The sequence below is a fragment of the Trichomycterus rosablanca genome, chromosome 6 (assembly GCF_030014385.1).
Source record: "Trichomycterus rosablanca isolate fTriRos1 chromosome 6, fTriRos1.hap1, whole genome shotgun sequence".
NCBI classification, from domain to species: Eukaryota; Metazoa; Chordata; class Actinopteri; order Siluriformes; family Trichomycteridae; genus Trichomycterus; species Trichomycterus rosablanca.
The window spans coordinates 11,708,146-11,735,970 of NC_085993.1; the positions used below are offsets into that span (position 1 = coordinate 11,708,146).

Consider the following 27,825-nt stretch of genomic DNA (forward strand, 5'->3'; position numbering starts at 1 on the left):
TATATGCACATCTTTATAAATGAGGCGCCTGTTACTGGTTGAAGATTGTGTACAATAGTCACATCACACACAGTTACAAGCAAAGTATCAGTAAATAGTAAGGCTGTACATTTGTTATGTTTACTGCGTGTTAGATGTTTACAGTCTTTAAGCGTCCGATATTGCCAACTCACAGAAGCTTAACAGGTGAGCAAAGGTGTCTGAATGAATCTTTTTGTGGGGTACATAGGTGGTGCAGTGGACTAACACTTCAGCCCACCACAGCTGAGACCCATGTATAAGCCTCGGTGATGCTACCTGCCTGTATGTGTGCTCTACACAAGGGATATCTCCTCATGGCCCTTGCAAGTGAAATTATCCCAAATCCTGGTGTCACTACAGACCTCATGATATCGTCTGTGCGATTGTTTTGGAGTTATCAGGTGTGCATCTGCGGGAGGACAACAGCAGGTCCGTTTCTTTGGTGTTTTCGGCACTTTTACGGCCACATCCCACTGATATTTGAGCAATGTGGGCAGCTCGAAGGGTGGCAGGGGAAGGTGGGGTCTCGGCCAGACCTGGTTTCTTTGGAGGAATCGGAGGAGGGATGCCCCTCTCTGCCCTGGGAATTATGGGAGAGCGAATTCCAGGTGACAGAGCTCCAGATGGGGCCACTGAGCGATAGTCTGTTCCAAAGGGTGAGCCATTTGGAGTGGGGGATGTTTTGGTGCCTAATCGGCTCAGTGCCTGTGTCACTGTGATGCGGGCTGCCTGTTTGGAGTTGCTGGCTTCTCCTGAAGGACCTGTGATGGCACAGGGTGATAAATCCCGAGGAGAATGAGAAAGAGGGGAGCCGGGCTGAGGGTCTTGTTCGGTGGTGGACTGAAACCTGTGACGCACTGCATGGAAACGCTGCTGGATTCCGGCCTGGTAGGCTGCTTGTATGCTGGAAGGGGAGTTTGCCCTGCTGTCAGTATTTAGATCAGATGGTGATGAACTCCCATTGGTCAGTGCATTTTGGTCAGAGCTTGTTTGGAAGTCATTACAGCCTCCGTCTTCTACAGGAGCATGATGACCATTCGTCGTAAGCTCACACTTATCAGATTTTTCCGTCCCACCATTAACAAAACCGTTTCCCACCTGGTTGCACCCACTACCTCGTTCCTCTTCTCCCCTGAACTCTCGTATCTCTCCCCTTAGCTTATCCACCTCCTCCTGGAGAGCACTGCTCCGTGCCTCTTCTCTTCTGAGCCTCAGACTGAGCTGCTCCCTCTCTGTATCAAACTCAGCAAGCAGCTCCTCCCTCCTGGCTTCCATCTGCATGGCATGCTTCTTTTGCTCTTCGAGTTCTGCCTGCAGGCTTTGATTGACAGAACGCTGATGCTCCAGACGAAGGGTGAGCCCGTTGGCACGCTGTGCCTCCTCGTGGGCGCGTGAGCCTGAGCGCTTGCACTCTCGCCCCAGCGCCACCATCAACTGCTTATGCTGTAGCCGCTCATCCTCCAACTGAGCCTGGATTTTCTTGTTCTCCTTCTCCAAGCGGGAGAACTTTGATTTTTCAAACTCCAACTAAATGAAAAAAGCAACAAAAAGTAATTTTACAATGAATGAACTAATACCTGATTGCAATTTTGTTTTATGTTGTTGCTAATTTTTTTATTTTTTATTTAAGATTCTAAAATGTTGATCTCAGTCAGAGATGGAAAAAGATTGTTTACATAAAATAAACAAAGTCAATCCTGTTTTTTCCACCTGCTCCTGTATTCAGGGGTCACCACAGCGGGTTTAGTCCACATATTACCTCACAGCAAGAAGGGTCTAGGTTCGAATCCCAGATGGAGCGCTCCAAGTCCTTTATGTGTGGAGTTTGCATGTTCTCTCTGTGTTTGTGTGGGTTTCCTCCGGGAGCTCCGGTTTCCTTCCACAGTTCAAAGACGTGCAAGCGAGGTAAATTGGAGATACTAATTGTCCATGACTGTGTTTGACATTAAACTTGCATTGATGAATCTTGAGTAACCAGTTACTACCTGTTCTGTCATGTAAGGGAGTTGTAGCCTGGTGGTTAAGGTACAGGAATAGTAATCAAAAGGTCACTGGTTCAAGCCCCACCACTGCTAGGTTGCCACTGTTGAGACCCTTGAGCAAGGCCCTTAACCCTCAATTGCCTAGACCAGCAATCCCCAACCCTTTTTGCATCATGGACCGGTTTCATATAAGATATAATTTTACAGACCGGCGGGGGCGGGAGGATTTAAAATAGAAAAACTATAGAATGGCAAATCAGTGTAAATCTTGAGCTTTTTTCACTGCAACGAGATGCTGCTCCCACCTAGTGGTGATAAGACAATAACACCTAAAGAGTTTTGGAAATGTACTTGCTTTTTGTAGCGATCTCTAATTAATTACTCTTTCTGGGTGGCCCGGTAATTAATGACCCACTGGCTTAGACAGTATACTGTCACAGTACTGTCAAAGTCACTTTGGATAAATAGCGTCTGCTAAATGCTGAAAATGTAAATGGAATGTAAATATCAAATTTCTCTCTAATACTAAATGCCCCATCTGGCCTCCCTCCTATTTATATCTAGGCTAATGACCGGCACTGAGAGCGCACTGACAAGTACACCTTCCAAAAACTGGGCTGTTTCGGCCTTCCTCCTAAACGATCACCTACTGTAATTTATCATTAAATTATCTTTATAATTTGGTAGCACAAAACAGGACGAACTCGCATTTAGGAGATTGGCGTATAGGTAATTTCAGGGCTTTACCACCAGATGGCGCCAGATACTTAAACAATGATCTCTGCAGAGAACTGCAAATAATGTGGACACAGACAAAGCATAACGTACAGTAGTTCCAGATCAGTAAGTAAACTATTATATACTAATTTATGCTTTTTTAGTATACTGAACAATTAAGTCAATTCTGTGTAGGACATGAACCCATAATCTGAATCTATTATTTGCAAAAAAATGTGTTCTAAACTGTGCTTTTACACAAGTACCAGAATACATGGGTAATAATAATGTATTCATATTGTAGAATTGATTTTGATGTATTTTTTGCCCAGAGCAACCAAACAAACATGTAAATAGCTTAAATATATTTATAATATAAAAAAAAAACAGCAAACATCCATGCAAGCACTTTGACGTTTAACACAGCTGATTATGTTCCTGTATAAAGTAAATCTTTGTAGGTAAATATAACAGTACTGTACTGATGTGTGTATAAATTAATAGGTGCTGTCTTTATCTAATAAAGTTTAAATCATTATATGTCACATTTAAATCTGAAGTATTTGTCTTATTTTTATATAATTATTTTCTTCTCACTGCATTTTGATTAACAACTAACATGATTCCTGAGCTTGTTTCACTAGATACTTCACTAGTAATAGTTGGCCTGCTGGACAACTACTTTTTATTTTATTTATTTTCACATTTTCTTCCTTTTTCTCCTGTCTTTAGCGCATCAAGTTGCCCGATTGCATTATGCTTCCTTTCCACTGATGCTGATCCCCGCTCCGATTGAGGAGAACGAAACTAACACTCCGAAATGTGTGCAGTAGCCGACTGCATCATTTGACCTGCACAAAGTGAGTTCATATGTGAATCAGCTTTGTGTACGGAGAGCCACACCCTGATCAATGCATTATTCCTTGACTCTGTGCAGGTGCCATTAATCAGCCAGCAGAGGTCGTATTTGCATCAGCCATGAGAGAGTATATACAGTGTATCACAAAAGTGAGTACACCCCTCACATTTCTGCAAATATTTTATTATATCTTTTCATGGGACAACATTATAGAAATAAAACTTAGATATAACTTAGAGTAGTCAGTGTACAACTTGTATAGCAGTGTAGATTTACTGTCTTCTGAAAATAACTCAACACACAGCCATTAATGTCTAAATGGCTGGCAACATAAGTGAGTACACCCCACAGTGAACATGTCCAAATTGTGCCCAAAGTGTCAATATTTTGTGTGACCACCATTATTATCCAGCACTGCCTTAACCCTCCTGGGCATGGAATTCACCAGAGCTGCACAGGTTGCTACTGGAATCCTCTTCACTCCTCCATGATGACATCACGGAGCTGGTGGATGTTAGACACCTTGAACTCCTCCACCTTCCACTTGAGGATGCGCCACAGGTGCTCAATTGGGTTTAGTCCATCACCTTTACCTTCAGCTTCCTCAGCAAGGCAGTTGTCATCTTGGAGGTTGTGTTTGGGGTCGTTATCCTGTTGGAAAACTGCCATGAGGCCCAGTTTTCGAAGGGAGGGGATCATGCTCTGTTTCAGAATGTCACAGTACATGTTGTAATTCATGTTTCCCTCAATGAACTGCAGCTCCCCAGTGCCAGCGACACTCATGCAGCCCAAGACCATGATGCTACCACCACCATGCTTGACTGTAGGCAAGATACAGTTGTCTTGGTACTTCTCACCAGGGCGCCGCCACACATGCTGGACACCATCTGAGCCAAACAAGTTTATCTTGGTCTCGTCAGACCACAGGGCATTCCAGTAATCCATGTTCTTGGACTGCTTGTCTTCAGCAAACTGTTTGCGGGCTTTCTTGTGCGTCAGCTTCCTTCTGGGATGACGACCATGCAGACCGAGTTGATGCAGTGTGCGGCGTATGGTCTGAGCACTGACAGGCTGACCTCCCACATCTTCAACCTCTGCAGCAATGCTGACAGCACTCATGTGTCTATTTTTTAAAGCTAACCTCTGGATATGACGCCGAACACGTGGACTCAACTTCTTTGGTCGACCCTGGCGAAGCCTGTTCCGAGTGGAACCTGTCCTGGAAAACCGCTGTATGACCTTGGCCACCATGCTGTAGCTCAGTTTCAGGGTGTTAGCAATCTTCTTATAGCCCAGGCCATCTTTGTGGAGAGCAACAATTCTATTTCTCACATCCTCAGAGAGTTCTTTGCCATGAGGTGCCATGTTGAATATCCAGTGGCCAGTATGAGAGAATTGTACCCAAAACACCAAATTTAACAGCCCTGCTCCCCATTTACACCTGGGACCTTGACACATGACACCAGGGAGGGACGACGACACATTTGGGCACAATTTGGACATGTTCACTGTGGGGTGTACTCACTTATGTTGCCAGCCATTTAGACATTAATGGCTGTGTGTTGAGTTATTTTCAGAAGACAGTAAATCTACACTGCTATACAAGCTGTACACTGACTACTCTAACTTATATCCAAGTTTCATGTCTATAGTGTTGTCCCATGAAAAGATATAATGAAATATTTGCAGAAATGTGAGGGGTGTACTTACTTTTGTGATACACTGTATATCTGACTTCCCAACCTGTATGAACAACAAGCCGATCATTGTTCATGTAGGCGCCCAGCCCAGACGGATGGCAAAGCTGAGTTTCGAACCGATGAGTTTGAAATGTCAGCTCCGATGTGCTAGCGTGTTTTACTGCTGCGCCACCTGAGTGTCGAACTACCTCATTTTTAAATTACTTTAGATAACTAATAATTTACAAGTAATATAAGTTTTTATTGTACTATTAATTATTTATTTCTATTTTTTGTATCTTTACATCTTAAAAAGTTATAATATTTGAACAAGAGTGTTTAGTTCAAATTAGACAAAAAGAGATCATGTGAGATCAGTTTTGTACCTGATGTAAGAGGCGCTCTCGCTCCTTCTCTAAGATACATGTGACATCATCTCCCTCTGCTGTGTCCTTAGCATGCCTTCTCTTCTCCTCCTCCAAATCTGCAATGACCTGAAACCAGCAGTGGAACTAATGAGATAAATGCATACAAGTCAGACCGTATTAACCTGCTACAGCTGAGGATAATCTTTCACTGACCTGCTACAACCTGTCCGATTCAAAAACCAATCCAATTAAATTAAAATGAACAGAATAATGTCACCGTGGTTGTCTGTAAACATACACTAAGTCATCAGCAGCATTCAAATGTTCTGAGTCAGTGGCCTTAGATCTTAAAAAGCTGAATTTTAGTGCATTTTGTTCCAGACCTGTTTTTGGGGTCCTCAAGTTTGGTACATTTAAGCATTTGCATGCTGTGGTCCACCCTTAAATAAGGGTCATTGTAAGTAGGTTTGGGAAGGGACCTGCTTTATGGATTCTCCTGAACCCATGCCAAGCTAAAGTAAAGATCTGTGTGAAGTACGTCTGTGTAAAATACGTCTGTGTAAAGTACTTCTGCGTAAAATAAGTCCTTCTAAAGTGTAAAGTGTGAAGTACATCAGTGTAAACTATGTCTGTTAAATAAGTGCTAAATATATCTTTGTAAAGTATGTCTGTGTAGTGTGAAGTACATGAGTGTAAACTATATGTAAAGTGGTAAATATATCTTTGTAAAGTATGCCTATGTAAAATAAGTCCTTCTGAAGTGTGAAGTACTATGTCTGTGTAAAGTGTTAAATATATCTTTGTAAAATACGTCTTTGTATAGTGTGAAGTATGCCTGTGTGAAGTATGTGTAAAGTACGTCTATGTAGTGTAAAGTACATCTGTGTAAGATGGGGCTGTGTAATGTGTGAAATACATCTGTGTAAAGTATGCCGTGTAACATGCATTGGTGTAAAAGTATATCTATGTATCTGTGTTTGTGTAATGTACAGTGATGTAAAAGTACATCTGTGTAAAGTATGTCTGTGTAAAGTGTAGTACATCACCTCACACCATTTTTTCTTGCTAACAGAGTGGAGGTAGCCATAGACATTGTTCTATTACTAAACATACTGTGTACTTTATCAGCTTCCAGAATGTGAAAACAAATTAAGTAATCTACACATGTATTAATCCGTCTCTCTGCTCTCACCCTCTTGTGTCTGCTCTCGGCAGCTGCAAGCTGTTTCAGCATCTTTTCCTGCATTCTCCTGCAGTGACCCACCACCAGCCTTAGCATGGTGAGGGGATCAGAGCGTCTGGTGTTGGCCTCTCGCCTTTGTGTAGAATTGGTCCCATCTCCTCTGCCCTGAGAAGAGTCCTGAAGAGCATCACTGTCCCTCTGCAGGGCCAAAAATGGATCGCTCAGGTCAAACCTTCCGTAGCGCTCCAAAATGAATGTGTCTCTGCACTGAGTCTGCAAAGCAAAGAATGGGTTACATTAGAAGAAGGCAATGGCAGGTATGTGAGTGATCTTTAAGCCCTCAGACAACACTGCATAAAAAGTCATACATATACATTTTAATGTACGCCTTTATTACACCACGTCCAAAGTTATTTCAGCAAGAAAATGCTCTGCCTCATTCTGCACGTGCTACAACACCATTAAGAAATGTCATTAATAGGAAAGGTGACGTAACACAGTGATACATGTGTCGCAGGCATCATATTAAAAATCTGTTCATGTAGTGGAACCTTGATTAACCGGACCTCTGTTTAATGGATTTGTCTGGTCCGATTGTTTAGAACAGCGGCCCTCAACCTTTTTTGCACCATGGACCGGTTTCACATAAGATATAATTTCACGGACCAGCAAGGGCGGGAGGATTTAAAATAAAATAACTATAGAATGGCAAATCAGTGTAAAACCTGAGCTTTTTTCGCTGCTTCCACCTAGTGATGATAAGACAATAACACCCGAAGAGTTTTGGAAATTTAATTGTTTTTTGTAGCGATCTCTAATGATTTATTCTTTCTGTGCGGCCCGGTAATTAATGACCCACGGACCAGTACTGGTCCACGGCCCGGTGGTTGAGGACCACTGGTTTAGAATTTCCAAGAGGAGGGTGCCAAGACCAGTAGTTCTCATTTAAATGAGTGATAGGCTTTATTTTGTCGGGAGGCTCGTTTTGTTCTTGCCTTTTTCTCTGGGTTTTATGCTTAGTTTTTGCTTAAAGCTCTAGTTATGCACCAGCACTGCTCCAGTAGCCACAAGCCACAAGCCAGGGACTTGAGCATGAGTCCCTACTATACGATCACGGCAACAATCTCCTCCACCACACAAGGTAAATGAAATTTCTCCCCAGTAGTACAGTACACAAATCTTAATATTTATTTACAGGTTTTACTTTACATATTCACATATCTATTTACATTGTTCATTTTACTGTTTACACGCATGTATTATGTGCATGTTTAGCATTTTTGGACATTTGGACCTCAGTGCTGTGATTTCGTATATTTTTTCGCACCCCCTGGAAAGAAACCTTGCTGTTTTGGACAATCGCATTTTACGGACCGGTGTACCCCCGCCCCACCCCTTTAGTCCGTTATATTTACAAAATAAAATGTATTAGCTTCCAGAATGTGGAATCCTTCAAGTGCAGTAGTAGCTCAGCCTACTGGACTAGTAATCAGAATGTTGCTGGTTCAAGATGATTCTTTTTTATTGTTGTTTTTTTTTTAAATGCTTTGTACAAAACGTTCCAACTTTTCTGAAAAGTTACAGTCTTAAGAGTAAAAATCTTGCCTAAGCTTTTTTTATTATGTGTTCTATAACTTTTCAACACATTTACTCTACATGACTTTCAGGTCTGCTCTCAACTGAATTAAAAACCTGCATTTTGGTTATATGGAAGCATACATACAAGCATACATCATAAAAAAAGATACCGATACCAAGTGTCTACATTTGTGCACTATATACAGCCAGGCTTGGACAGCTTGTAATACAACCTACATAAATATATGTATTATGTATTTAATACTTATGTATTTATAGAAAACTCTTTAACAGCTTCTGTTTTAAACTGTAGCTACAACAGGAGATCCAGAAGATACAAAATTGTTAGTTGTTTCTGATTTTCTCTCTTTCTCTCTGCCTCACACATGCTTCTCTTATTAAACAGGAAACATGAGGATACAGAGCCTGTGACCCTGCCAAGAACAACATAAACCATCTTCTGACGCTCACTGTGCGTGTGAGTGTGTCTTTAGCCTTTTCCAATAACTTATTTAGGACAGGAACGATGCAGGAGGTCCGTACAGGCAGAGGGTAAAAATCTGCCTGAAGTAGGTCAGTCCTGGAGGAGAGACTCAACAACTGGAGTCATTTAAGTCTTTTAAGCCTGTTCATGTCAGCAGACAATAATAGCACATCTGTACAGTTCGCTCTGAACTTATACAGGCTTAAAAAAAGGCTAGTTAGTTTAAAGAGACATGCTTGGGGATGATAGAAGGATTGAAGAAGGCTGGGTTGTTCCTTTTAGCTTTGAGGTCATAGCTTTAAATTCTACACATCTTAAAGACAGGATTCAGGTTGGAACATGAAGGAACATCTGATAAGTGTTTGTGTGTGTTCTGACCCTTCGTACCAGGCCATTTAAAAAGGACAAGTTTGCACATGCAAGCCCAGGCTAACCATACTGTGTGTTGCACTGGAAATTTAAAAACACCTCTCATAAAATTAAGAGACAGAGAAATAAGACGAATTAATACTCTGTAGTAGGCCAAACGGTACAGAATAAGTTGTCCTATACATACTTGGTGTTGTAGTTAGTATTCTTTGACCTTTAGATTTGCTTTCACAAAGCAGCCTAAAAATTAAGACCATGCAACTTAAATTAAAGCTAATTTAAGTCCTTACATGTACAAATTTCACACAAATTGAGGACCAGTAAACAACCTCTATACTAAAGAGAAAAGTAAAACCACATTATGGATTTATTCTAAACCGATACCCAAATGGCATCTAAAAATAATACACTGAATGCAAATCAGTGGGAGCAATGTAGTTCCATACTCCAAACAAAACGTCAATTCATTGCGGGGCCTTGGCCATGCCCCTTTTCAGACATAACCAATTCAGTCTGTATGTAAATGCATGACTGGCCGATAGCTTCCCGCTGCACCACCAAAGCACGTCTACAAAAAAATGCCAAATAAAATAGATTTTTGATTATTATTATAATCAAAGATTTTTTGATTGCAGTACAGGTCAAAGTGTCTGTCCGATAGTTATTTCCACATAAATAATAATGACCAGGAATCGTTAGATATATGTAACAAAATATGGGTGAAGTAAAATGATGACTGAAGGACAATGCAGTGTTGTGCATTCTTTAAATGTATTTACATTAAGTTTTATATAAAGTTAACGTATGGGCCTAAAACAGACTTACCAATTTCAATTCAATAGAAAGTGCTCACTGATACCATAGACAAATGGTGTGATGAGATGGCTTTTATTTAAACAGGGTGGTATTTGGCTTCAAAAGTTTTCAGTTACAGTCAGTTTCTATGGAAGGGCGGCACGGCGGCTCGGTGGGTAGCACTGTTGCCTCACAGCAAGAAGGTCCTGGGTCCTTTCTGTGCCTGCATGTTCACCCCGTGTCAGTGGGGGTTTCCTCCGGAAGCTCCGGTTTTCTCCCACAGTCCAAAAACATGCAGTCAGGTTAATTGGAGACACTGAATTGCCCTATAGGTGAATGGGTGTGCATGTGTGTATGCCCTGCGATGGACTGGCACCACGTCCAGGGTGTTACTGTGTGCCTTGCACCCATTGAAAAGCTGGGATAAGCTCCAGCACCTAATTGGATAAGTGGTTAAGAAAGTGAGTGAGTTTCTATGGAAGATAAAAAGAGTGGTCAGGCAATCATTACATGCCAGCTTCACTGACTGTAATTCATTGCAATTGTATATAAAAGTTAATTTAATGAAATGCACCTGATATTTCCTATTTTCACAATGCACATGGTATCAGTACCAGCCACATCGTGTCCTGATCCAGGAACAGCACTTTTAATAACAGAAGGGATATTCTGCCTACCACTTTAGTACCACAATTAGAGCTTACAAACATCCCCATCTGGCAGTGATTTAACAGACTCCTGAGCAATTAGTGTTTACGTGATCTGATTGTGTCTTGATTAGTGTACTTTACACAATTACTGTTTGTGTTTGCCATGAACTGACAAGCACAACTCGTCAAACACAGATGATGAAGACTTGTTATCATAACTGACATTTCTGAGAAAGAATAAGGCATGGAAGTATGACAACTTAACCCAAGCTACAATTCACTGTAGATAAACAAAGACCTTGCAGTATAGAGGGTCCTGGTCCAGGATTAATTTCAATTCCTGAATAAAAATAGAAACAGGAACATTTGGAGAAGGGGTTTCTTGTAGATCGTATAAGGACAGATCAGTAAAAACATGGAGTGTTTTTACAACAAGCTTAGAAAAGTACTGTGGATGTTTGTGAATGGTTGCAGCAAAGCAGTACAACTGGCTTGGCTTTAATTACCTGTGTTCTGTAAAACCTCCCCCTGCACATTCTTTAGTGAAGCCCCCTCACTTCACACAGAAAGAAAAACACCAGGTCTTAACATTAGACGTTTAAGCTGGAGCAGAGAGATTGAAAGCAGAGTTCAGTGAGGACAGTCCTAATGGAAATACACTTAGTCATGTCACTTCCTAACACAAAGAAATCCTGACAAGTAAAAACATGTTCTACTCAGAGCACTGACTGCTCTCATTGTCTATTCGGGAAGATGTGCATTGTTATTAGAATGAAAATTCAGTTAAATGTTAATTGTTTGATTGATAATAGAATATGCGTGTCTTTTCATATAAGAAAGCAAGAAAGATTATTGCTCTGCCAAGTCCCTAATTCTCAGGTACAGTGGCACTTTAGTGGCATTTATGTATAGTATCTATGGCAACATAACAGTATATAGACAAGTTATATATGGCTGTGTTTGAAACAGCCTACTACATACTACTTGTGTACTAATGGAGCCCCAAATCAGTATGCAGTATACAGTATGTGACCAAAATAATTTTTATCCAGTAAGCAAAAGATACCTGGATGACATAGTACTCTGGCCAAAATTTTGAGTATGTGACCAAAGTAGGGCTGCCGCGATTGGTCGACCAAGTCGATGACGTCAACACTAAAAATGTTTACGTTGATGCATCGTTTTTAAAACTATGTTCATATGATTTCCCTCAGCACATTGCTGCGTGCATAACCTAAGTCGTATTTGGTCCCGTCACTGGTTGGCGGCATTAAGCGCAGTCTTAGAAAATGCTGTCTGCATATTTTACTGCCTACTACTATGGGGACCAGTATGCAGTATACAGTATATACTGAGTGCAGTATACATTATGTATATTATGTAGGCGATTTCAAACACAGTCTATGTTTGGGGGTGGTGCAGTGGTCCAAGTACTCTAGCCCACTATCACTGGGATTTAAGGTTCAAATCCCCAGCAGGGCTGGGTTTTTAGACCTAAAGTGCTTGTTTCAGTTCTTACCACAGCATTTGGAGTTATATCAGAACTTGGACAAGGGCAATCCAAAACTTTTTTGTCCCACCAGCTTTTCAGGTGAAAACTTGCCTGTCTTTTGGATCACTGTTCTGCCATGTAACATGTAACATATAACATATAAACTCAGGTTCAGCTTATGGACAGTTGATATTAAATTGCCTCAATAACAAGAAGTCACCCAGGTCTTTACATTAGTTACATTCCAACAGGAATACTGATATTAAAATAATGCCTTGGTCTTCTTGCACTGGGCAATACTGGACTTTCACATGAACTGCTTTGGATACACAGACAGGAACTATAACTTTATTATATATGCATTAATTACCACTTATTACACACAGCAAATAGCAGATAGCAATGTAGCTGCCTTAAAGCACTTCATAAATACATTGTTGTTTATATCCTCTTATCGTGTCAGACTAGTCCCATTGTCCTGGGCTTGAGAAGATTAACCTAATCATGATGGTTAAGTATCTTTAAGTGTCTTATCCAAGCACGCCTGACAGAGTTTGACCTCATGACAACAGTTAAAGTAGAAGTGACCGTCTACAAGCTGAGTTGTTGGGAACATTGACTTGCCATCACTGCGATATGCTTTAAACACAGCATGTCAAATTCCAACAGTAAGCTAAATATTGCAAACCAGTGTTCCTCTTTTTGGAAAATAAGCTTTAGTTATTGTAACATCAGCATTAACCCCATTTACTGATGCCTACTTTTTTCCCTTTTTAGTTGTTGCTAACAGCAGCAAACAAGACATGGAAAACATTTTGAAGTTAGTTAGATCTAGTTCCACTTCCTCTTCTCAGTATAAAAAAGGAGTCTTTCTTCCACAATCTGCAGACACAGAACTGGATTCTTCTGCTTTGTCTTTGCTTTAGTCAGTGTTAGAAAGAAGTTCATCTGTGTATGCATTTTATTTCAGACATGACTTCATCTTGGTTGCATAACTGAATAGAGTTATATTCAGATGGGCTCACGATGCAAGGTTCAGCGCTTCTTAGTCTCAAAAATAAAAAATTTTCTTCATTTACAATGACCTTTTTGGCATTTTGAAGATGCTCTTATCCAGAGTGCTTCAACAGTAAACACTTCTCTATTATAGTTCAAGTAGACAACAGTCCAAGAATACAAATCTGCTGAAACCCAGTTAGAACAAAGATTTTTTGACAAATAGTATAGAACATTAGTAAAAGGTGTGAAAAAAACTAGTAAATAGGTGGGTCTTTAATCATCTTTTGAAGATGTTGAAAGACTCAGAAGTTGGTTCTACCACTTTGGTGCTAGTACAGAGAATAATACACAGAAAAGTCTCCACACAAAATTCTTAACACTATACAGACTGGATTCACTGGCCCTTTAGATATTCAAGTTGGGTGGAAAAAACATGCACAGATTCAAAGACTCATATAACATACTGTATCAGATCGTTTGAATCTGATTCATTGAACTGTCTGTCATCCAGCATCAAAACAAGCTTTTATTAAAACCTGATTGATTAATCAGGTTCTGGTTCAAGAGGTCCTTACATCCTCATTTACACATTGATTACAACTAACGGTTCATGCAAGTAAAACAGACGTTTCGTTATCCAATATTAATTTGACTAAAGCCGAATAGAAATGAAATAGGGCTTTTTGGCAATGAAGATTACGAAATAAAATATGATGTAATATAAGTGTATATGGATATTTACATAGATCTAGAAGATTACACAGCTCCATTAGTAAATGTCATGATTTTGTGCTTGATTCTAAAGCGTTACTCTTGCTTATTATGTGATTAAAGGAATAACGTTTTTTGCCTTACAAATTTTGTTGACTGATTTACTCTTACAACATCAAAAACAAAATAATATTACTAATTCTAATAATTATAAATAATATTAATGATATTAAATGGGTGCCTGGGTGGCACAGCGGTCAAGTACATTAGCCCACTAGCCCATTCGCTCACATCACTGAGATACAGAGTTAGAGTCATAGCAGCCCTGTTGGCTGGTCGGGCAGCTGAAGAAACATGATTGACTATTTTACAGATGGGTGTGTGTGTCCAGAGAGCCAGAATCCAGTGGATTACAAGTGCTGCTGCTCTACAAATTCAGGTCAGTTTGGAACCATAATTTGTTTAAATTAGTGTTGGATACAGAGCAAATAAAAACATTCACACAGACAGCTAAAAACTAAATTAGATTTCAGAGGAACAACCCTAATTGAGAACTGTTAGAATAAATAGCTGAGTTCTAAACAGCTGTTTACAAAAGAAACAACTCAAAAGTCACATGACAAAAACTATTCAATTTGGGGCACTTTTCCTGCAGTGTAAATAAAAACAGAATTTATCAAGACCCATGCACAAAATCATTTCAGGGTAATGACTATGGGTGTTTTTAGACGCTTGTGACACATACAGATTGAAGATTTTAACATTCACCTATCTGAAACTAAAGAAAACCCCACTTAAGAATGCAGCCACGTTACAGTAGATGCTATTTGCCATTTTGTCTAAAATGCATCATAGATACTCTGTTTTCTTTAATAAATTGTTTTTAGAAATCCACTGTTTAACCAACAGGCACATCAATGGCAATCAATAGCAATCTGCATGTCTCATGTCACCTTTATGCTTTTATTATATTTTAGTAGGATTGTTCTTTTGTCACTATAGACAATAAGCACCTATGCTGAGAAAACTGGATGATTATATGAGGCTTGTAATCAACTAAAACACATCTAAGCAAAGATCAAGTGGTTTGCTTAGTGCACATGCCTTGCACAAAGCAGATAAACTAAGTCCATAACGCTGGCAAGCCTGGTATATGATGCTGCAGTACTTGCTGAACATGCTTTGCAGAGCACAGGTTTAACTGTTCCTCCTGGAGCTTAGAAGACTGGTTTCCGTAATGACTGTGGTTTCTGAGCCAGCGAGAGATCTGGAATGCACTAAACATCCCAGAGCAGGAAAAAAAGAGAAAGACACATGGGAAAGTAAGTCTGTTGTAATTAGGCAGCTGGGACATTTAGCTAGATACACATTTGGATTTCACAGAGTGATAAAATTCTAATGTTTTAATCCAGCTTTACAATGCAATTTCAGTGATCTTCGAATATAACATTGTCTGATTTTGTCTGATTTTATATGACACTGTGTGATATCCCTCGCGTTCAGTATTCAAATGTGTTAAATTTTTCAGATCAGCTTCACATTCTTTTTTTTTATGTATATTCCCCCCCCCCCCCATTTTTATCCCCCAGTCCAGTCGTGTCCAATTACCCTGAATGCGTCCTCGATACTGATTCAACCCTTCACCGCTGACTGAGGACGCCTCTCAACTGACATGCGCCCCCCTCCGGTACGCACAGTCAGTACAGATAGTGCATTTTTCACCTGCACGAGTCGAGTTCATATACTTGACAGGCACTGTGCACGTAGGGCCACACCCCCATCAGCATTATTCCTCAGCCCTGTGCAGGCGCCATCAGTCAGCCAGCAGGGGCCACAGTCGCACCAGTTATTAGGACCTATGATCCGACTAACAACCTGAACAACAGCCAATCGTTGTCTGCCACCCAGCCTAGTCGGAAAGGCAGAGCTGAGGTTCGATACGATGTATTCGAAACCCCAACTCTGGTGAGCTAGCGTACTTTACCGCTGCGCCACCTGAGCAGCGTCAAATTCACATTCTTTTACAACAGACCTGCAATTAAACTGTTAAGTCACATATTATATGGGATAATAGAGGCAATTTTATGCTTAGATAAAACACATTTAAAATGTGGAGGTCTAGAGTTGTGGCTAGTAAAGTAGTGTTGTGGCTGGTAAAAAAGGACAACATTAAATGTTGATTCTTTAAATGTACATTCGTTAGAAAGAACATTCTAACTCTTGATGTCCGTCATCCTCTGCTGTTGTTTTATTGGGATATTTTGTTCCAAAATTTCTGACACTGCCAGAATTTTTTTTCCCGCCTGTCTTTGATGTGGTGAGCATGTCACATTGTGCATTTCAATACCACCAATCCTTAAACACCACCAAAGAAAAATAGATTTCCTCATACTGTGCTACATTAGCTAGCTAGACATTCTAGTTTAAGGTTTTGTTTTTACTTGTCAGCTGTGATTCAAATAAAATGAACCCAGGTGATATTGCTCTTAGTGCGGTTCATTACACTAAATGTGAACACAACCAAATAAGCGCACCAAGAACAGCGGACCATCTGAACCAAACACAGGATGTGATGTCACAAGACATGACACTAAATGTGCTGTGGGAAAACCTTCTTTGGTATGTGCAGTGGAGGAATTTCTAAAACTGTTTTGTCTCCTTCATCTATTTTACCACCTTTTACCACCAGTTTTCAGTTGGATAAGACACCACCAAGTATACACAACACCATTAAGCCAGAGTGGTGCATTGTGCTGACGACTGGCTCAACATATGTGTGTCATGCACTTATTTTTTTTTTGCTTATTTTAGTTTGATTGTAAATTTGAGTGTGTGAACGCTAAGCAAACCAGGACTAAAATGTAACAATGTATAATAATAAATAACAAAGCCAGCGCCAGACATAAAGAAGTAAGAATGCTTTAATCATTTACTCACCCTGAGCGCCTGGATGACAACGTCTCGAGCTTCCAACTCTCCCTCCAACACACTGAAGAGGAGCAGCACATCTCTTTTACTCAGAGTGTCTACATTTAGCCGGGACTCCTGTTCATTTGGCACACAAAACAAGAACTAGTGAGCCACACACATTTGCTTTTACGAATGTAGTTATGCAGTTAAAAAGTGATTAGAGGTTAAGCTGGTTAGAAACACTGTGTTTCTGCCAACAGATCAAAATGCTAGTAGGATGCAGTACTGGGTTGGTGCTAAATATTAAAACATACTTGTAAAATGGTACTCGCACGGTGCAGCAATCTAACGTAGAATAGAATGCCTATAGTTTGTCATATAAACATATACAGACAGACAGTACAACGAAATTCTTTCTTCATGTATCCCAGCCAGGGTGGCAATCTATGCCAGGTATCCACACACCCACCAATTTATCCATTCTCCCACACCTAGGACAGTGGTAGTAGGTAGAGCTTTAGACTATCCATTAAAAGGTTGAGAGTTCGAATTGCAGGTCTGCTATGCAGCCACTGTTGGGTCCCTGAGCAAGGCTCTTAACCCTCTCTGCTCCAAGGGCATTGTACAATGACTGACCCTGTGCTCTGACCCCAGTTCCCAAACATGCTGGGATATGCAAAGAAAGAATTTCGTTCTACTGTACACCTATATGACAAATAAAGGTATTTTATTCTATTTTATTTTACCTAGCGGCAATTTGAAGCATCTGTTGCACTCAGATAAAAATCGCCATAAAACTAGGGCTGCCACTAACAACTATTTTTCTATCGATTAATCTATAGACTATTTTATTGATTAGTCGATTAATCTAAACGATTAATTTTCCTCAAAAAAATTTTTTATTCTGAATCTTATTTAAGCTTCTTTTATTTGAACAACAAACTGTATGACATAATAATATGGCACAAAACTAAATGTAAACAGGGTTTATGTCCATATTGCCAAATTCTCAAGTGCTCCATTTTAAACATTAAGATATGCAACAGATTCTAACCTACAAATTCACTTAAAACTTGTGGTAAGTGTTTTACATGAGAATTTTTTTTGCGCTTTGAGCGCTGCAGCATCCGCAGAAATCGCAAGCCCAACGCAACGACTTAGGTCAAGTAGTGCTGAGGAGATCATATGAACGCTTATATGAATGGAAACGTTGTCGCAGGGCAACAAACACTCAAGCATTCAATTAAAACCACATAAATCAACAGGCACTGTGCACTGTTACAGGTGGCACCTCTGGGTAGAGCTAAAATTACTAAAGCCATATGGGAACAATTCCCCCAGGTACAGAACTGATTGTTTTTTGCGCAGTAGTGTAACTGCATGCTATAGCCCAGTCTGACAAAACACTCGGGGTTCAGACAAAAGCAATCAGGGGGAATCGAGTTCTGGGAATCTACTTTGTGGTTCACTCACACAAACAGTAGTGCTGGGAATCCCCATCTAAACACTACACACCATTTGCACCTCTGACCTTATTAAGTTACTGACTTTATTGGAGTGAATTTCTTTAAAAATGCTGAAAGCAAGCAATTTTTTCCTCGAGTAAAAAAAACTGAGATGAGGAGAGGAGAAATTCTAGCAGCATTGCCTGAATAAACACACATATGCAAACACATCTGGATGATGAATCTCCCTCTCCATCTCAAGGTTCATGAGAAAGGCAAACCATCAAGGGCATTTTTTTCCATTTACTCCTCATGAGTTAAAGCCACCGTACATAACATTAAAGCTAGACAGTTTGATGGACTTTCTAAATTATCTTTGCTGCTGAAAGTCCAAAAAAGTTGAGGGGCTTTATGGGTAGGAAATGGAGAAGAAACATCTGAAATTTGAACCTTTAAGCAACATTCGTAAGATTTAATAAGTGCATAAATCTTAAAACTTTATTCATTAAGAATAATGACCATTACAGAACAAGTTAGGCCTGCTGGTACTTTGTTTTCTGCAAAGCTAAGACATCACATTGAGATTCATGTGGTCAGCCAAAGTTTCCACATCATGAAGTGATGAGGACTGGGTTACATTATACTCTCTGAAACCACAAAATCTGAGCTACTGTAGACGAGGAATTCATGTTTCTTCTTGGCAAACCGCTACCACTTATCTTAACATTTCATCATTAACGCTTTACAAATTGCAGCAGACTTTATTGTTCTGATGTTACTTAAAGTGTTTAGATTTTTTATACATGCCCTGTGCTTTGTTTTTCTTTTCAGGTACTTAAGTGGTACTTAACCTGGTTGTTAGTAGCTTTAACAGCTTTCGCGGTTTGTTGGCTGACCACAGAAACGTTCTCCTCCCAAAATAATCATCTTACCATATTTGCAGATGCATGCATATGGATCCATATGCCTCTACAACAACCCACAGTGTTTAAGTTATTACCTGTTTTAACGCAAAAAAGTCCAGCCACCGGCACAGATTAACTGCCAAACACCACGATTACATCTGGCACCTCCATTGCAAGGCACTCGCCTCTCCGTGACACAAGGCTATATTGGACAACACTCCACACCAGCACCAAAGTCTCCTTCCAGCTGTGAGGTATGGTGGATGGAGCATCATTGTATAAAGCAGCCACAGGGCCTGGATAGTTTGCATTTACTAAGTAAATAAGAGAGATAAAGGAAGTGTCTGCACTAATGAACTTTTCATAAGGGTTTGATTATGCTTAATAATGGCTATTGTGAAGGCCAATAAAGGATCTTTCTGTGTTAGAGAGACACCCTGTTAAATAATTTTCACAGCATGTAAGGGAACGTTATCATCCTGGAAAACTGGAATATAAACAGGAAAGAATATGTGCACAATTGGGTCTTTTAAAAAAAATAAATTTTTGGCTAATATATACCCTTGTAAAACAATTGCTAGACCTAATGGCATCCACCAGAAGCTTTTCATTAACATTATTGATCCCCACCGCAATTTTGTGGGTTGACAGCATCCTTTCGCTTCATCTATCCAGAGGCTGAAAATATGGTGAGAATTTACTTATCAAATATATGACATGTTTAATAATTTTTCTAATTAAGGTACACTGATCAGCCATAACATTAAAACCACCTCCTTGTTTCTACACTCACTGTCCATTTTATTAGCTCCACTTACCATATAGAAACACTTTGTAGTTCTACAATTACTGACTGTAGTTCATCTGTTTCTCTACATACTTTTTGCCCCCTTTCACTCTGTTCTTCAATGATCAGGACCACCACAAAGCAGGTAATATTACAATGACATGGTGGTGGTGTGTTAGTGTGTGTTATGCTGGTATGAGTGAATGAGACACAGCAGCGCTGCTGGAGTTTTAAATACCATGTCCACTTACTGTCCACTCTATTAGACACACCAACACCTAGTTGGTCCACCTTGTAGATGTAAAGTCAGAGACGATCACATCTATTGCTGCTGTTTAAATTGGTCATCTTCTAGACCTTTATCAGTGGTCACAGGACGCTGCCCACGGGGCGCTGATGGCTGGATATTTTTGGTTGGTGGACTATTCTCAGTCCAGCAGTGACAGTGAGGTCAGTGCTGCTGTGTCTTATCCACTCATACCAGCACAACACACACTAACACATCACCACCATGTCAGTGTCACTGCTGAGAATGACCCAGCACCTAAATAATACCTACTCTGTGGTTATTCCTGACAGTAAGTTCCATCGTTGTTTTTTTTTTGCTGGCACTATTTGTCCAGAACTGGCATACACCCTCATGATGTCTGATGTTCATCTTCAAACATGAAACAATTTTAGTGGCTTTGACTGTAACTCAGGAATTATGTTTGGCATCATGCTGTTTCTTTCAAATTTACCACATCAAGTTATTTGATCATTTTCACATGCTGGTAATTAGCAGTTAACCTAATATAACACATCTATGCAGCTCTGTTTGTTGACAAGCTCTTTTGTAATCAAGGTTTCCCATATACAAGTATGGGAAAGCAGTCTATGTGGTGCAATAGATGTTTATTAGTAAGCCATTTGTGATTTAGTCCTGCAGCACTCTTTATACGGTTCAGAAATAAAGCATTTCCTCTTTGGCCCTTAGCATTCATCGTTAAAAATGTCCAGCCGCTTCAGAAAGTGGGCCGACATTCATTCAGACTCCATTCCAGACCGCACTGTAGCCACTGGCTGAATCCCAACTGCTTTTCTATTGGACATACTCTGTGCTACGGCGTAGGATTCATTACTCTCTGCACAGTGTAGTGCACTACTACAGGGAATTTGGAATTTAACTTCTGAATCTTAGTTTGCCATGTCAGTATATGTCTAATAAAGCTAAATAAGCAATGACTGGGTAAAAGGAGGAGGATAAAATGGGGTTCATGAGAAAACTGAGAGAATCAGCTTAAAAACTGTTATCAACAATAGAAGCAATAGCCAACATTTGTCATGGCATAGTGGTGAATCAGTGCCTCAGAATGGGTAAATTTCAGCAAGACAACACTAGTCCTACAATAGCATGGCTATGAATCATGAAAAGGACTGTTGAGCATCTGTAGTCTTGTATCAAGCCAGAATGGGCAAAATTCCACTTGCAAAACTGCAACAATTAAGGTCCTTAGTTCCCAAAGGTCCTTAGTTCTTTGTGTATATCTATAAATGTATGTGTACATCTGTGTATATATGCATGCCTGTATAAAGCGTGTATATATGCATGTATAAAGCTTTTTGTAAATGTGCATGCATGTATAAAGCTTTGTGTTTATATGAAGCTTTGTGTATGTATACATGCATGTATACAGCTTTGTCTTTATATGAAGCTTTGTGTATATATGCATGCATAAAGCTTTGTGTATATATACATGCATGTATACAGCTTTGTGTATATATACACATACATGTATAAAGCTTTGTGTATATATGCATGCATAAGCTCGGTGTACATATACATGCATGTATACAGCTTTGTGTTTGTACGAAGCTTTGTGTGTATATATATGCATGCATGTATAAATCTTTGTGTACATATATGCATGCATGTATAAATCTTTGTGTGTATATATATGCACGTACGTATAAAGCTTTGTGTGTGTATGTATATATATATATATATATATATATATATATACTGTATATATGCATGCATATGTATAGGTCTATAAATATAAATATATATATATATATATATATACAGTGTATCACAAAAGTGAGTACACCCCTCACATTTCTGCAAATATTTCATTATATCTTTTCATGGGACAACACTATAGAAATAAAACTTGGATATAACTTAGAGTAGTCAGTGTACAACTTGTATAGCAGTGTAGATTTACTGTCTTCTGAAAATAACTCAACACACAGCCATTAATGTCTAAATAGCTGGCAACATAAGTGAGTACACCCCACAGTGAACATGTCCAAATTGTGCCCAAAGTGTCAATATTTTGTGTGACCACCATTATTATCCAGCACTGCCTTAACCCTCCTGGGCATGGAATTCACCAGAGCTGCACAGGTTGCTACTGGAATCCTCTTCCACTCCTCCATGATGACATCACGGAGCTGGTGGATGTTAGACACCTTGAACTCCTCCACCTTCCACTTGAGGATGCGCCACAGGTGCTCAATTGGGTTTAGTCCATCACCTTTACCTTCAGCTTCCTCAGCAAGGCAGTTGTCATCTTGGAGGTTGTGTTTGGGGTCGTTTTCGAAGGGAGGGGATCATGCTCTGTTTCAGAATGTCACAGTACATGTTGGAATTCATGTTTCCCTCAATGAACTGCAGCTCCCCAGTGCCAGCAACACTCATGCAGCCCAAGACCATGATGCTACCACCACCATGCTTGACTGTAGGCAAGATACAGTTGTCTTGGTACTTCTCACCAGGGCGCCGCCACACATGCTGGACACCATTCTGAGCCAAACAAGTTTATCTTGGTCTCGTCAGACCACAGGGCATTCCAGTAATCCATGTTCTTGGACTGCTTGTCTTCAGCAAACTGTTTGCAGGCTTTCTTGTGCGTCAGCTTCCTTCTGGGATGACGACCATGCAGACCGAGTTGATGCAGTGTGCGGCGTATGGTCTGAGCACTGACAGGCTGACCTCCCACGTCTTCAACCTCTGCAGCAATGCTGGCAGCACTCATGTGTCTATTTTTTAAAGCCAACCTCTGGATATGACGCCGAACACGTGGACTCAACTTCTTTGGTCGACCCTGGCGAAGCCTGTTCCGAGTGGAACCTGTCCTGGAAAACCGCTGTATGACCTTGGCCACCATGCTGTAGCTCAGTTTCAGGGTGTTAGCAATCTTCTTATAGCCCAGGCCATCTTTGTGGAGAGCAACAATTCTATTTCTCACATCCTCAGAGAGTTCTTTGCCATGAGGTGCCATGTTGAATATCCAGTGGCCAGTATGAGAGAATTGTACCCAAAACACCAAATTTAACAGCCCTGCTCCCCATTTACACCTGGGACCTTGACACATGACACCAGGGAGGGACAACGACACATTTGGGCACAATTTGGACATGTTCACTGTGGGGTGTACTCACTTATGTTTCCAGCTATTTAGACATTAATGGCTGTGTGTTGAGTTATTTTCAGAAGACAGTAAATCTACACTGCTATACAAGCTGTACACTGACTACTCTAAGTTATATCCAAGTTTTATTTCTATAGTGTTGTCCCATGAAAAGATATAATGAAATATTTGCAGAAATGTGAGGGGTGTACTCACTTTTGTGATACACTGTATATATATATATATATATATATATATATATATACTGTATATATACTGTATATATACAGGTATATATTTATATATATATATATATATATATATATATATACTGTATATATATATATATATATATATATATATATATATATATATGCATGTACGTGTAAATCTGTATATCTATGCATGTATGTATAGGTCTGTGTATATATATGCATTTATGTATAAATCTGTATATCTATGTATATAAGTATAAATATGTGTATATATGCATTTATGTATAAATCTGTGTATCTATGCATGTAAGCATAAACATGTGTATATATGCATTTATGTATAAATCTGTATATCTATGTATATAAGTATAAATGTGTATATACGCATGTATGTATACATCTGTATATCTATGTATATAAGTATAAATATGTGTATATATGCATGTATGTATAAATCTGTATAGCTATGCATGTATGTATAAATGTGTGTATATATGCATTTATGTATAAATCTGTATATCTATGTATATAAGTATAAATATGTGTATATATATGCATTTATGTTTAAATCTGTATATCTATGTATATAAGTATAAATATGTGTATATATGCATTTATGTATAAATCTGTGTATCTATGCATGTAAGCATAAACATGTGTATATATGCATTTATGTATAAATCTGTATATCTATGTACATACAGTGTATCACAAAAGTGAGTACACCCCTCACATTTCTGCAGATATTTAAGTATATCTTTTCATGGGACAACACTGACAAAATGACACTTTGACACAATGAAAAGTAGTCTGTGTGCAGCTTATATAACAGTGTAAATTTATTCTTCCCTCAAAATAACTCAATATACAGCCATTAATGTCTAAACCACTGGCAACAAAAGTGAGTACACCCCTTAGTGAAAGTTCCTGAAGTGTCAATATTTTGTGTGGCCACCATTATTTCCCAGAACTGCCTTAACTCTCCTGGGCATGGAGTTTACCAGAGCTTCACAGGTTGCCACTGGAATGCTTTTCCACTCCTCCATGACGACATCACGGAGCTGGCGGATATTCGAGACTTTGCGCTCCTCCACCTTCCGCTTGAGGATGCCCCAAAGATGTTCTATTGGGTTTAGGTCTGGAGACATGCTTGGCCAGTCCATCACCTTTACCCTCAGCCTCTTCAATAAAGCAGTGGTCGTCTTAGAGGTGTGTTTGGGGTCATTATCATGCTGGAACACTGCCCTGCGACCCAGTTTCCGGAGGGAGGGGATCATGCTCTGCTTCAGTATTTCACAGTACATATTGGAGTTCATGTGTCCCTCAATGAAATGTAACTCCCCAACACCTGCTGCACTCATGCAGCCCCAGACCATGGCATTCCCACCACCATGCTTGACTGTAGGCATGACACACTTATCTTTGTACTCCTCACCTGATTGCCGCCACACATGCTTGAGAACATCTGAACCAAACAAATTAATCTTGGTCTCATCAGACCATAGGACATGGTTCCAGTAATCCATGTCCTTTGTTGACATGTCTTCAGCAAACTGTTTGCGGGCTTTCTTGTGTAGAGACTTCAGAAGAGGCTTCCTTCTGGGGTGACAGCCATGCATACCAATTTGATGTAGTGTGCGGCGTATGGTCTGAGCACTGACAGGCTGACCCCCCACCTTTTCAATCTCTGCAGCAAAGCTGACAGCACTCCTGCGCCTATCTTTTAAAGACAGCAGTTGGATGTGACGCTGAGCACGTGCACTCAGCTTCTTTGGACGACCAACGCGAGGTCTGTTCTGAGTGGACCCTGCTCTTTTAAAACGCTGGATGATCTTGGCCACTGTGCTGCAGCTCAGTTTCAGGGTGTTGGCAATCTTCTTGTAGCCTTGGCCATCTTCATGTAGTGCAACAATTCGTCTTTTAAGATCCTCAGAGAGTTCTTTGCCATGAAGTGCCATGTTGGAACTTTCAGTGACCAGTATGAGAGAGTGTGAGAGCTGTACTACTAAATTGAACACACCTGCTCCCTATGCACACCTGAGACCTAGTAACATTAACAAATCACATGACATTTTGGAGGGAAAATGACAAGCAGTGCTCAATTTGGACATTTAGGGGTGTAGTCTCTTAGGGGTGTACTCACTTTTGTTGCCAGTGGTTTAGACATTAATGGCTGTATATTGAGTTATTTTGAGGGAAGAATAAATTTACACTGTTATATAAGCTGCACACAGACTACTTTTCATTGTGTCAAAGTGTCATTTTGTCAGTGTTGTCCCATGAAAAGATATACTTAAATATCTGCAGAAATGTGAGGGGTGTACTCACTTTTGTGATACACTGTAAGTATAAATGTGTATATATGCATTTATGTATAAATCTGTATATCTATGTACATAAGTAAAAATGTGTATATATGCATTTATGTATAAATCTGTATATCTATGTACATAAGTATAAATGTGTATATATGCATTTATGTATAAATCTGTATATCTATGTACATAAGTATAAATGTGTATATATGCATTTATGTATAAATCTGTATATCTATGTACATAAGTATAAATGTGTGTATATATGCATTTATGTATAAATCTGTATATCTATGCATGTATAAATGTGTGTATATATGCATTTATGTATAAATCTGTATATCTATGCATGTATGTATAAATGTGTGTATATATGCATTTATGTATAAATCTGTATATCTATGTATATAAGTATAAATATGTGTATATATGCATTTATGTATAAATCTGTTTATCTATGCATGTAAGCATAAACATGTGTATATATGCATTTATGTATAAATCTGTATATCTATGTATATACTGTAAGTATAAATGTGTATATATGCATTTATGTATAAATCTGTATATCTATGTATATAAGTATAAATATGTGTATATATGCATTTATGTATAAATCTGTATAGCTATGCATGTATGTATAAATGTGTGTATATATGCATGTATGTATAAATCTGTATATCTATGTATATAAGTATAAATATGTGTATATATGCATTTATGTATAAATCTGTATATCTATGCATGTATGTATAAATGTGTGTATATATGCATTTATGTATAAATCTGTATATCTATGTATATAAGTATAAATATGTGTATATATGCATTTATGTATAAATCTGTATATCTATGTATATAAGTATAAATATGTGTATATATGCATTTATGTATGACTATTTGACAGATACTCTGTGGCTGTTTGGTAGTTGGACTGCAGCTCTTAAAACAACAAAGAGAAAAGCTACAACATTTATAAAACCTTGCAAACGTAAAGATTACTACAATGCATTTACAAATTAGAAATATAAATACATTGACGCAATAAATGAGCTTTTAATCTGAATCTACAGACAGTTTCAACGACTCCAAACTGTTGGACACTATTTAGACAAGCTGGACAAAAGTTTGCAGAGCACTGTTTTTGCTTTACTCGCATCCCAAGAATGCAAAATACTGTCAAAAACATTTAAAGAAAAGTAGTAAACAATATTAAATGTTCTTACCGTCGGTGCCATTCCAGCGTTTTCAGTTTTTAATAGCGCACATAGGTTTGTTTGATTTAAAGAAGATAATCCATTTACTGCAATTCGGTTATGAAGAAGCGAGGCAAACGAGTAGCTATGATTGACATCTCCGACAGCCAATAGGCAAACGCGATTTCGAATCGTGGACGAATAGGAAAGCGGCTTTGGAAAAAGAAGGCAGGAACTAAACTAAAGGATGGATTTTTGGGGCAGCCTCCATCCGTCTCATGGAGCCGCTGTGATTCTGTTCACATCAGACTTACGTATATGCAGCAAACTTAAAGTTTTATTCTCAGGTAAAATACTTCCATTTTCAACACAGGTCAGAAATACTCCCTGGAAAGGACCCCAATAAAGGCACCTAGGAAGTTGGAAAACATGAAACTTTAGCTGACACGAGAACATGCCAAACTCCTTACAGACAGTAACCAAGGTAAAGGTTCGAACCCAATAAATATCTGGAGAATAAGGTAAAACAGAACTGTTAAAGCTGTATGATTAAACAACCGAGAAACCATCACTTTCATCACAGCACACAGGTATTTACTGGACTCGTTACAGTAAAGTTCCCAAGCGTCCTGCTTTCCTCAACTGCAAACATGGCAGACTTCCCTGCTGAATGCCCAGTGTAGTGAGTTAAAAAATAAAACAAATTGCTGCTCAGGTGGCGCAGCAGTAAAACACATGCTGTTCACCAGAATACATCGTATCAAATCTCG

General features: G+C 39.3%; 1 protein-coding gene across 1 annotated transcript; it reads right to left on the reverse strand.

Annotated features, from left to right (window-relative positions):
- cttnbp2nla (CTTNBP2 N-terminal like a) lies at positions 1-27,152 on the reverse strand. The gene is made up of 5 exons (XM_062996609.1): positions 27,086-27,152; positions 16,825-16,932; positions 6,819-7,082; positions 5,645-5,752; positions 1-1,548 (listed from the first exon to the last, which is right to left on the reverse strand). Exons 1-5 carry the CDS (start codon positions 27,095-27,097, stop codon positions 385-387), a joined length of 1,656 nt encoding a protein of 551 aa, XP_062852679.1. The 5' UTR covers positions 27,098-27,152; the 3' UTR covers positions 1-384.
- Positions 27,153-27,825: the final 673 nt, after the last annotated feature.